At 47.8% G+C, this 12,691-nt stretch overlaps 1 protein-coding gene and 1 long non-coding RNA gene across 2 annotated transcripts; both read left to right on the plus strand.

Annotated features, from left to right (window-relative positions):
* Positions 1-7,124: 7,124 nt before the first annotated feature.
* LOC133280055 (uncharacterized) lies at positions 7,125-9,452 on the plus strand. The gene is made up of 2 exons (XR_009747056.1): positions 7,125-7,405; positions 9,242-9,452. It is a non-coding gene; the product is annotated as an uncharacterized LOC133280055 (long non-coding RNA).
* A 261-nt stretch (positions 9,453-9,713) lies between these two features.
* LOC133280054 (zinc finger protein 260-like) lies at positions 9,714-11,454 on the plus strand. Its single transcript, XM_061474396.1, has one exon. The coding sequence runs from the start codon at positions 9,730-9,732 to the stop codon at positions 11,413-11,415; it is 1,686 nt and encodes a 561-aa protein (XP_061330380.1). The 5' UTR covers positions 9,714-9,729; the 3' UTR covers positions 11,416-11,454.
* The last annotated feature ends 1,237 nt before the right edge of the window (positions 11,455-12,691 follow it).

The following is a 12,691-nucleotide window of genomic DNA, read 5'->3' on the forward strand; positions in this document are numbered from 1 at the left end:
GAAATTGCAGTTCTACCAGGCACTTACATGCTACCTGATGATTTTCTAAGAGTAACTCCAACATTACCTAGTTCATGGGATCTTAGGATCACAAGATAGCTCAGGTTGGAAGGCATCTCAGGAGGTGTATAGCCCAACCTCCTGCTCACAGCAAGCTCATCTATGAGGGCAGAGCAGGTTGCTCAGGGCTTTATCCAGCTGGGTCTTGAAAACTGCATGGAGAGACACTGCACTACCTCATAGGACAGCCTGTTCCTCCTCTTAACTGAAGACCATGAACATGTTGGACAATACAGGACTTAGTGGAGAACCTTGGTGCACTTATCAGTAGCTTATTATCAGTACCTGCTGTTTGGACACCAAGTCATCCATACCCTTGGCTTATGATGTATGACATCTCAGTGCAGATTAGTACTAAAAAATCATTTTTTTATCTTGCTGGTGCGGGTTGATAACAAGCCTCCTGCCCTACTCTGATGCTTACAAACAAGATGATTCCAAGAGCTTCAAACTAATTGCATAGAGAATAAAATCACACGTTCAAAGAGCGATGCTACTCAGGTTGTTTTCATGTCCATTCTGCTCCTACAAAGAATCAGTGCTGAGTGTCAGCATTTTGTTAATTTGAAAGCCAGTGCTTGCTCAAGGATTTTCCTTCAAACAAAGGATTTGGCTTGTTCTAAAGAAAATGGGGAGAGCATGAGATGAGTGAAGGTGTATTTAATGCTATGCAGAGCTGCAGCTGCCTGACAGCATGTCATAGCCCACGCTGGCTGAGTGGCTAACAAGGAAACAGTGCTTTTTTTCATTCCCAGCTTTGTTTTCTGACCTTTAAAAGCATCCTCTCTTTGAAGTAGCATATAAAATACAAGCATCAGGATGCCACTCATTTTCTCCACCTCTAAAAGAAGTGTAAGAAAACAAAATGACAAACCCTTAAATGGCAAAAATCTTTTCTGAGCCGGCACCCAACAAATCCTCATGACTACTGTTAGCTTGTGCTGCAAACTCCCGCACACTGCAAACATGGGATCTTTACTATGGCTATTCACCTGGGCAAGACACTAAATATTTATAAACAGCTGTCAAGAGCCTTCCTTTCTATGTCTCTGACAATGGCTAAAAATGCTGGGAAGCCCTGGGGACACTGAAGTACGAATAATGCTCTGAGTGGTGACTGAATCACTACGAGCATGAGTGTTACTGGTCCTAAACATCCTTGAGCAGGAGGACTCTCAGAGAGCATTCTTAAAATACTGGCTTCCGCATCCTGCTGTAACTCCACAAGACCCTGTTTCTTCATCTGTCAGTTTGGCTTTTAGAGCTGTTTGGTTTTAATTCAAAGGGTTTTCTGGCTGTGTTGGCTAAAAGCACACTAAACATGAGAGTGGATAGGATTTGAAGGATGAATACAAAGACTTTAATTCCACTGGCCTTTCACATCATTTAAAAGAGATAAATTTGTGAACTAGGCTTTCCAGGCCTTTGAGGAAGTCACTAAAGCTGATGGAAGGTCTTGCTTGGATTTTTCTCTTCACCAGATAATTGGTCCTCAGTAGATAAAACTACATTGAACTTGTATTTCTACCCTCTAAAACTGACTTCGCTGTCCTTATTAAGTCTTGTAGACTTTACATATAGAAATCCTGACTCTCCTTTCTCAAGTGAAGGACAGAGAATGAGTCTGAGAAGGGTGATATAGAGGATCAGGGAGATTAAATCAAACTGCAGCAGAGAGAAGAAATAACTGAGCATTTCAGTATCTAGGAAGCAATGCAAGGAGGAAGGAAACATCCTCTACACTAAAAGGCAAAGAAAGAGAAAGATCAGTGCAGCAGGGCAGCCTAGGGGATTTAATCTTACATTTATTAGCATCTCTTCCACAGCTGTTCACAGCTTTCAGGGCTGTATGTGGCTCAGGGGGTTCCCCTGTGCCCTGCATCTTGTGACATGGGCAGCATCAGAGGAGGCATAACGTCTCCTTGGCTTCCTGATGTGTAAATTCACACCTGCCTCTTTCCTTTAGTCTCTGTTGACAAAGCCTAGAGAGGAGGAGTGTGAGCAAGAATCAGGAGGAGAGGAGAGCCAACATATCAGGTTTCGTCCCTCTGGCAGGCCACTGACAACAGGATTTACACAGCAGTATGTGCACATCTGTGCTTGAGCCAGGCTTCCTAGGTAGCATGAAGAAACCAAGTCAGGGAGGCCCAGGAGTGATTCACCTCAGCCTAAGGCAGGTATCTAAATTAGAGCAGATGAATCATGCCCTTGAAATTCCTCCACTAAATATAAACTCTGCTCACTATCAGGGAGCCTAGCTCTGCTGCAGGCGTTTGAAAGCAAAGACTTCACCTTCTCAGTAATGCCTACAGCTCGGTTTAACCATACTGCCCTCCAGCAAGGAAACTGAGGCACCAGCAGAGGCCAGATTCATGCCCAGACTTTACTTTTATCATGTGGGCCTGGAAAACACCTAACAGTCTGGATTCCCTCTCAGCAGAATGTGAGGAATGAAAGACATTAGAAGGCAAGTAGCACTCACTACTCAAGTCTACTGATTACAGCAGGGAGGACGTACGGTGTTTTTCTGTGGAGAAGGGATGAGGTCAGGAGAGTAAGAGCATTGGGTAGCAGCTGTTGTATTAGAAAGGGACTGGGAAGGGTGCTCTATTAAGCAGCAGAGCTGTGATGCCTTACATCAGCTTCTGAGATGCTTCTCTGCTCTGCTGCTGGTGTGCTGTTCAACCTCGGGCATGTCGTTTGGACCTTACTAGGTTCTTTAAGTTATCTTATGATGGGGTTGTCGTTTTGGGAAAGAAAGTTGCAACCAAGGGTGAAGAGAGTGGGACTCTGGGGATGAAAGGGTGACTAGTGCAGGGCTAGGTCACAAGGTCCTTGTAGCACCCCGGTTCCCTGCTCACCAAATAGAAGACCTGGTGATGTTTGAGCCATCCCAAAATGCTGACAGTCCTTGGGGCAGAGCAGGGCAAGGAGGCGTTTCCAATTTGGGTGCATTACAGCCATAAACCTTCCTTCTCACTCCTGATAGAAGCCCTGCAGTCACCAGTCCTGACTGCAGCTCTCCCCAGGAAAACAAAATCAAACAACTGAGTCTTCAAGAATGAGAAGCCTGCTGCTTGTAGGGCAGAAAAGCAAACACATCGTTGTTATCTGGCAAGGCTGGAAATCAGTGACAGGCCCATTTGTGTGTAAACCAGCTATTAATTTCAAGCTCTTATCAGATGAGTGTGGTGGATATGGAAACAGCCACAGACACCGCAATTATTTTCATGGCAGCAGGACAGGAAACCATAGGCTTGGGCTACACAATGAAGCTGTAGGAGATATGGGCTGAAAAAAAGGAAAGCTTTCTTTGCTAATCAGATGCACAAAAGCAATTAAAGAAAATCAGGGGGATTGGAAGAGCACAGAAAGTTAGTTGTCATTTAAACATTTTATTCTCCTTTATCACTTTGCCTTACTGTAAAAGTTATTTCTTAAATTAATAAAAACAATCTATAGTGTAGCAAGGCAGCTAGGGGTTCTCTCAGGCTCGGCTGGCACCTATCATGTTTGCAAACCTCAGAAACAATCACAGACTCACCTGAACAAATAACTGGGCTTCTTGCTCCCTTATCTCTCTATGTCACGTTGTTCAGCTTTCCAGCATTGTCTGCACCCAGCACAACAAGCTACGTCGTGCCCTCAAGCCTCCTGATATGATTAACTGTGGCATCTTTAATAAAACCTGTGGCAATATTTCCTTCTAAAGCACAGTGAAAATTTCATTTACCCCTCCTCCTTTATTTTGCCAAATTCCATTTTTATTTCATTGTATAATTAATCAGGCACTGGAGCATATGACAGCTCAGCTTAAATTTAGTTCTCACTTCTCCTATGCAGCCTTGTCAGTTGGCTGGTTAAACATAAAGTTAGATTCATCTGAAAAAGCAACATAGAAATTGTCAACCTGGATCAGACCTTTACTCCATCTAGTCCAACATCTTGTCTCCAACGGCAACCGGCATCAGGAGAGCAAGAGGTGCACCAGGCACTGGAGGAGAATGCTACACCAAAGGGCAAGATGTTCCTAAGCCTAGTGGTCCTCTGCCATGAGAGGGTGGCTGCACCAGGCACATGAAGGACACACACACAGACACACATCCCTCCTGCAGCCTGGGTAGCTGCTGGGCTTTGTGTCCACTCGGAGTGCTTGTGAGATAGTCCAGTCTACTTGGATTTTGACCAAACACGTGGGAAAAAATGGTGTGTGCAAAGCCTGGAGGCTGCTCAAGGACTTGGAGCTTGTGAAAACATCAGTGGGTAACATGGGACAGATTCTGTTCTGCAACATGCAGTGCTCCAGGCGCTAGAAGATAAAATGTGAGATCATTTCAGTCCTGTACTGATCTCTACACCAGGGAAGTGCAGCATAGAGCTTGCTGCTGTACAGGACTGTGAGCTTTATTTGCTATTTTACCCATCTCCCATGTAGGGTTTCTTTCCTAGTACTGCAGCATCTACAAGTTTCATCCGTTTCACCTTTCCACTAAATACCAAACATATGCAAACTGATTCTCAGCACCCCTGCACTAGCCTGCTTCTACTCAGTAATCCCCTGCCCTTGCCCATGCAGGTCTGTTCCAGCAGGCTGTTATTCCCATAGCTGGACAAGCTGGACTTATGTCTTGCCTCTTGGTGATCTGATATGAGGAATCATCTCCCAGAGCAGGACAGGTCTTGAACATTCCATGCCAGCACCTGTGTTTCTTGGCCCAACTGTCCATGTCAGAAGTTCAAGTCACAATGCAACGTCTAGAGGATTTGGGAGGTGAAGGTCCTGGGGAATTAGAGTGTTTGATAGGAAGTGGGATGAGAAAAGGAGCTTAGGGGTAAATTCTGGTCTGGGGAGATGTTGGGAAAAAGTTCTCATCTAAATACTAACAATCAAAGGCAAATACATCTGTATTTGAGAAACAGAGAGAAACTGAGAGAGAGAGAGGAGGTATGCAAAACGTTTAAACACATACTATACAAGGCAAGGAGGCCTTATTAGATCAAAAGTGAAGGATTACCTTTTAAAAAGTACAATAAAACAAATTAAATTGCCGAAAGTGTGAGATTTTCAAAGCAGGAGCAGGCTGGAAAGAGCTTTCACTGGCATCTAGTGGTATGTTGCAGAGTCACTGCAGCTGATGGCACAGCTTCACTTCCAAAGTGGGTTTCCCCGGGACAGCAGAAGCTGTTCAGACTGGCAGGTCACCACTTCCAAACTGGGCTTAGAAGAGGCCAGGCTATTTCTGTACATAGCCTAACCCTGCCCTGACAGCTCGGTCTAAGAAGTCCATTTGGGCATGAGCATAATGTACTCTGAGTCTATATTTGACTGCACAGGCAAAACCTTGAGGTCATACCAAGGCATATTTGATCTCTTATTTTCTTGGACTTTGGGGCTCTATAAGAGTCTGAGAGACAGCAGGCAGATCTGATCTGTTTGAAGAAGAGGGTGAGCTATGGAGGCACTCACCTGCGAAAATGCAGATGTCAGTGGAGGGAAACAGGATCTCTGAGAACACATGTCATCTGCCCTACTAGAAGCATCCACTTTAGAATAAGCTAAATTGTGTCCCAGTGGACAAACGGACACTGACACAGCTGAAATGGCATGATCCTGCCACCTTACAGCAGATCACTCTGGCAGAAAAGGAGTCACACAAATGGTCCCCACCAGTTTCTCTGTGTGTGTCCTTCATCCATGACTGTCTCAATCCCACTCCCTCCATGGTGCCACACACCAAGATGGGGCTGACTGATGGAACTGCTGACTGGCACCAACCGCAGTGTTGGTATTATGGAAATAGGAAGGATGGAAAAGCGGAGACGTGTTCCCTAAAGGCATCCTGCACATGAGGAATCTCCCCTCAGCATGCTTGTGGTCTACTGTTGCTTAACACTGTGGTCCCTGCTGTCTGTCTGGGGCTGTGGCATCTTCATGAATCAAAGCAGAAGACCTTCAGTAAGGCAAACTGAATAAGGCTTGGGTATCTTCTGCTGTGCATGTACTGCTATAAAAGTGGTTAGATTTGTGTGGCTTTTTCTTTCACTGGGCTGGGACACACGCTGGACTGTAGGTGCACCCCAGTGCTGGTGCTGCTGCCCCATACTGCTGGCTTGTACTGGAAATACATCAGCAGACTTTATCCAAGGCAGATACAGTGTGTAAACTAGCTCTGAACTCCAGCAACCCTGTAACCTTGAACTTCCTTGCATGACTTGAGCCAGGTACCTCACCACCTCCTGCCTCAGTTTCCCTAAATCAAAGTGGAGGAAAACATTATGTTTGCAGCCTTGTGCCATATTTAGGACACAATAGGAGGTTCTGGCTTATGCAGGAATGAGTGTTATTATCCAACCTCAGAGGCATGGGACAGCCCTAACCCCTGCTCCAGGAAAGAGGTATGCAGAAGCAGCTTTCCACCATGCACATGCTCCTAAAACTCCCTCAGAGAAGCATCCTGGGCTAGAGCTTCATGCTGAGTCTCTAAGCCTCATTGCACAGGGCAGATCCAGGAAGTTCTTGCTGTACTCTATGAGGTCCTGCTGGGACACAGCCTCTCCCAGGTGGTGCTCAATCACTGCTAAATCAAGTCCATATGCCTCAGTGTCCACCCTTGTCAAATCTGCATACCAATTTTGTGCTTTCACTGAGCAGTAAAAGGGATCCTTTCCCGGTATCTAGGCACCAGCCTTGGTTGCTACCTCCCCTAGGGGGATTGCAAGCTGCTGCAGACACAGAAATATTCCCTGAAATGCATCTTTCCTCTTATGACTGCTCCTGGAGCAAGTCCCAGACAATCGGCCTGGGAGGGAAGAAGGATGCTTGCAACACTGTGGGATGTTTTCCTGCCCACAACAATAAAAAGAAAACGATCTCAGCTGGCACAGGCAGAAATAGGCTGGTCCTGACCTACCGTCTGCCAGCGCAGAGACCGCAGGGTGGGGGACCAGAACTGCTGGGGAGAACTACAATTCCCAGCAGGCAGTGCGAGCCGGGGACCCTTCCAGCTTCCCACCAATATAGCGCTGCAGAAGAGAGGCACATCAGGGAGAGATTCTCTTCCTCTTCTTTCCTGCGCTCCCGCTAACACCTTGGCAGTGGCGTGAAAATCCTTCCAGCTGGCACGAGATGCTGAGAGCATCTCCCCTGCCCCTTCAACCTTTGCTCTTTGTCTTTGTTTCGCTTCACCCTTCCTCCGGTAGCTCTCACTGCGCTGGCCACAGACTTCCTTTAGGTCAGACTAGCTGGGGCTGCAACGCGACTTGCAGCCGAGTCAGGAACACTGCTGTGCCACTGAGACTGCCCCGGAGGAGAGCAATGCCAGACAGAGGTTGATGGCCTGCTCAGGTAAGATGCTTTCGGCCAACTGCCCTTCATTGGTCTGAGTAGCCCAAAGAAAAGACGAAGCAACCCCCTGGGATCTGGTTCTGCCCTGGATTCAATCGCTGAGCCCATGGGGATTGCGGAGCTGGAAATAAAGGCGGGATTTGGATCTGTGGGGTCTGGATACTTTTTAAAAATAAAATAAAAGGAATAATGTAAGCAGGAATTTCTCCTTTTACTCTGACCTGAATTTAGAGATTTGTGGCTTATTGCCAAAATCCAGAGGCAACTGAAATGCTGCTGCTGGTGAGATGTTTTCTCTAAGGGACTGGTGTGAGCATCTGTGGTGAGGAGAGAGGCTGTGGACAGGGCAGCAAGCCCACTACCCCTTCACCTGCAGGTGCACCTGAATATACTCCCCAGTAAGGGAGTTTTGACCTCTGTCAATAAAAATACACTGTTGAACTTTACTGAGTCCTCTTTCCAGCCTGGCTGCAGCTGAGGCTTTGCCTGCTGAATTAAAACCTGCTGTAGATGTCACGTAGCTGCTCTCCCACCCAGGGAGAAGTCCTGCCCCCCCCTCACAGTCCCCCCTTGCACTAGCAAACATTAAACCTTGTTGGTGCTCCAAGTGGGTGTGTATTGGTCTTCCTGGCTCAGTATAACTTTGCAGGTACTTGTTTTGGGGCGCTTTTTAATAGTTGGTTTTGTTTTCCTGTGGTACCTCTGTACTAGCACAGGGAGTTTAGCACTCTTGTGCTTCAGTGGTAGCTCTTCCCTGCATCAGTGGGGATACAGATGGCTTAGCTGAAGCATCACGACTAAATCTGAAGTAAATTTCCCCATTATAACTGTTTCCTGAATCAGCTGACCACTTCATTTACCACTCTGACCTCTCTCCTCTGAGGAGCATGTAACACTCTGCAAGTTGTGCTTGAATGTTTATACTCCACATCTCCCATTGCTTGTCCCCTGACCCATGGCATCCTCCTTCCCCACTTCCCTTACACATCAGTGGCAGGCTCCCCAGGGACTCATCTTCTCAGCCACAGCCTTCTCAGCCACCCAGACCTCCAGGGACAAGTTTCATTGAGAGCTTGTGTCCTTGCTGGCAGCCAGCCCCAGAACTGGTGATTTTGGCAGCCTCACCTTCACCTATCAGTACGATCAGTAAAAGCCTACACTTGCTGACAGTCATTTTCAGCACCGCTGTCTCCCCTCAGTCTTTCTGGCTCTTTCCCTACTGCAATTCACAGTCTTGATAAAAACTATCTCTGTTGGCACTTATTTATTCCGCATGGTAAATGTAAATACATAGAACCCAGACCCTGATGTCAACTGAACCTTACTGAGGAGGACAAAGTCACTTTATCTTTCCATGTTTCACTTCTCCAGCTGTCCCCCGAGGACACCACTGACCTGTCTTCCACTGTACATGGAGGTTTGCCAGGAAAAAGCAGAACACTTCAGGTTTGCAAGTGGTGCCAAGTTTGGTTTTCTTTTAGGTTTGGGGGGGGTTTGTTTGGTGAACAGTCACTTATCAAAAATGTGCATTAATTAAATATTCACTTATAAATCTTCTTGGACAAAGGACAGAGGACTATTCTGAGAGTAAATCACTAGTGCACCAATAGGAGAGTCAAAACCTCATTGCAGCAGCAAGTTCATCACAGATCCCCCCCCCCCCCCCCAGTGCCAGGGAAAATAAGCCTCTTCCTAGTCCAGCCAAGCCCATGGCTTCAAAGGTCTCAAGTTCAGCCTCCCATGGAACCATGAAGGTGCCGCTTGTGGTGTTTACATAGGGAACACAGGAGGTGGAGAAGAAATAACGACCTAACTATTTTCACTTTATATTTTCAGTCCACTAGTCCAAGTCTCCAGAAATGACAGGGAGGCCTCTCCAGGGGATCAGAATAGCCAGGAAATGGAGTTACAAACATTGCTTCTTCAAGCTGAGTTGGAAGGAGGCTGAGAAATGAAGAAGACCACATTCTCCTTGTTGCCCCAGAGCTGGCATTCAGCAGCAGCACCCTTTCCCCTACAGGGAATAAAGTGCATCCATTAAAGTACACTTTGATGTGTGTGTCCTGATGGTTTTTGTAGGCCTCCCAGGCAGTCCATCCCCATAATGCTGTGCCTTTTTGTACCTGGCATCTGCTTGGCAGCTCCATCATGCACCACTGGGTGCATGGCACTGCTGCCATGAAGGACTTGGTTAAGCGTGTGTCACTGAAGACCCACGTGTGTCAGGAGTGCGGCAAATCCGTCAGCAAGAAGGGGAACCTGAAGAGACACCAGCAGATCCACACAGCAGAGGAGCTCTTCACTTCACCACCCAAGGGCACCTCATGACCCACCAGAGCATCCACACAGGAGAGAGACCTTCCTGCTGTGGAGAGTACGGGCGATGCTTCCATCTGGAGATATGCCTGGGTGCCCACCAGAAGACACACACCAAAGGTGGTCCGTACCTCTGCAGCTATTGCAGCAAGAGCCTGAGCACAAAGAGCTACTTCAGTATCCACATGCGGACCCACATGGAGAAGAGGCCGTTCGCCTGCACCAAGTGTGGGAAGAGCTTTGTGAAGAAGGGCACCCTCACCACCCACAGAGAGATCCACAAGAGGCAGAAGCCCTTCAAATGCCCCGACTGCAGTAGGCGCTTTGGGCAAAGTGCCACACTGATGGCCCACCAGAAGATACACCTCCATGGGGGGCCTTTCATTTGTACTGAGTGTGGGAAGAGCTTGAGCACCAAGAGATATTTCAGTGTCCACCAGAAGAGCCATGCTAAGCAAAAGCAAAAGCCACTGGAGGGACATATTAATGGTGTGTCTCTCCAGGTCATGCAGATTAAAGAGGAGCCTGATCTTTCCCTCAGGTCAGAGGAGACTGTGTCGGAAAATATGTCCCATGAAGGAGATGCCCAGGGATGTAGCATACCTAGAATCCCATTTAATCCGAAAAGTCCTCCTTGGAAAATCCAGGTGAAGGAGGATCCAGGACCACCCACTGATGACACAGCAAACATTTCTGCAATAGCCTGCCAGAAACTTTACATCAAGGAAGAGCCACCAGAAAATCTGGACTATGGAAAGATCCCACTGATGGCTTTACAGGAGAGACTGCTTAAAAAGGAAGAAGATGCTGATGGCCAGCATGAGCCGGAAGTCCCCACAGCCAGTAACCTGGTGCTTCATGTGAAGGAAGAACCACAGGAAAGCATTGAGTTTGGGATGCATTATGGGCAGAAGCCAAACCTCAATGCTATCCAGAGGATCCAAATTAAAGAGGAACCTCATGTGGAGGCCAATCACCAGGAGAGCCAGAGCCCAGAGAAGAAGCAGAAGAAAAGCTGTTTGTCCACCAAAGAGAGGATGCTGGAGAACCGGGAGAAATCCATGTCCAAAGACCCCTCAGTGAAAGGAGCTCCCAGGGGTGAACGGGTTTTCCCCTGTCCTGAGTGTGGGAAGAGTTTCAACCAGAAATCAAACCTGACCAGACACAGGAAGATCCACACGAGTGAGGGACCATACAAGTGCAGTGAGTGTGGGGAGAGCTTCCGCATGAACCGCAAGCTGATCTGCCACCAGCGAGTCCACATGAGCGAGCCCTTCAAATGCAGCGAGTGCGGGAAGAGCTTCACCCAGCGGTCAAATCTGGTCCGGCATCAGAGGATTCACACCAAGGAGGAGCCCTACCAGTGCCCCGAGTGCGAGAAGACCTTCAACCAGAAGGCCAACCTTTTCCGTCACCAAACCATCCATGTCCGCATGGGGCCGTGCAAGTGCACCAAGTGTGGGAAATGCTTCCCCCATAAGCACCACCTGATCAAACACCAGCTGCTCCACTCCCGAGGTGGGGCCTACAATTGTGGGGTCTGTGCGAAGCGTTATCGGCTGAAGAAGTACCTGAGGAGGCACCAGAAGATTCATGAACGGGAAGGAGCTGCTCCCTGCTTAAAACAGGGGGAGGCCACAGGGACCGGCAGTGAACCCCACCACAACAAACAGAGCGTTGTACCCCATGAATAGCAAAGAGGAGAGCTTAGGGGATGTGGTGCTTGGCCTTTGGGAAAGGGGAGGGATGGAGACAAACTCTGCTCGCCTTATGTGTGCAGTATCTGGGCACTGGGAGGTCAACTTGAGGGTCCAGTGGGGACAGCGGGGCAGAGCACTGCTGGAAACCAGTCCTCTGCAGCTTTTCTGAGGACACCCCCAGAGCATCATTTGCTTACAGGGGAGTGATGGGGCTGGAGAGCCAGGTCTCCTCAGAACACTTAAGAAATGGAGGAATAAAAGCTTGGCATCCTTTGTAATGGTATGGTTGTGCTTCTAAAGAGTGTCAAAGTTGTGGATGTCAGAATTGTCTTGTGTGGGCAATGTTTGGCCAGGAGGACCAGGCAGGATTCATATTTGTTAGAATACTGTGTTTCTCAGAAGCTGAAGGAATCTCTCCCATCTACTCAAGGGTTTAAAGCAAGGGGCAGTTCTCATGTAGCTCTGATCCACACCTTGATCCTACTGGGCTGATGGACCCTAGTAAACCAGGTGTACATATCTGGAGTAAACTATTCCCAGCCAGAGTGAGGTTTTAAGCCCTGAATCCCACAAACCAGGCTCCCAGATTGGCTTAAACCAGGTCCATAAAATTAAGTAATGCAAAATTAATGACTGTTTTCCCAAACCTAGCCCAGAGACCAACAGATTGTATTGTGATTTGTGCCCCCACAGTCCCACTGCATGGATGTAAATGGGAATGGCTTTTCTTAGCACTGAGTGCTCATCTCTGATGAGCAGGTGGCTTTGTCACCCCAAGTCTCAGAGGCATCAGTGACTTCACCAGCTGGAGCAACACCAGGGCTGGTTCTCAGCCACCTGCTTCCCTACCTGTTACTGTGAAGCTCTTGGTAGGATATTGACTTTATTGGGCATGATTTAGGGAATTCAAGCAGCAGAAATAGCTGGGAGTGCCTTCAGTCTTTAAGGACTAGAGAGCTAGAAAATACTTCCCTGTCAGGGTGTTTTCCTTTCCTGTCCCTGGTGTAAAGGGGAATGTGCAGCTGCTCAAAAGCATGTACAGTTCAGCAGTCTTCATTGCTCACTTATGATGATTTCGTGTGAGTGTTCCCTAGTCAGATGAATCTTTGTGTCTTGAAAATCCCTGGTGGAGCAGAGATGTGGAGGGAATCCACAATACCCTGAGCAACTCCCCAGGGTTTCTCTGCAGCACTGTTGCATGGCCAGCTGGGCACTGCCAAGCAAAGACACATACTGAGGTTTGTTGTGTTGCTGTAATAGGTACAGTCCA

This window comes from Pezoporus flaviventris, unplaced genomic scaffold (genome assembly GCF_033815535.1).
Source record: "Pezoporus flaviventris isolate CSIRO_AGI_PZ_B2104156 unplaced genomic scaffold, CSIRO_AGI_Pfla_v1 ptg000079l, whole genome shotgun sequence".
Lineage (NCBI taxonomy): Eukaryota > Metazoa > Chordata > Aves > Psittaciformes > Psittacidae > Pezoporus > Pezoporus flaviventris.

Bases quoted from the DNA above. Each gene is read 5' to 3' on its own strand.
- LOC133280054 (XM_061474396.1), top strand. From the start codon at position 9,730: ATGACCCACCAGAGCATCCACACAGGAGAGAGACCTTCCTGCTGTGGA.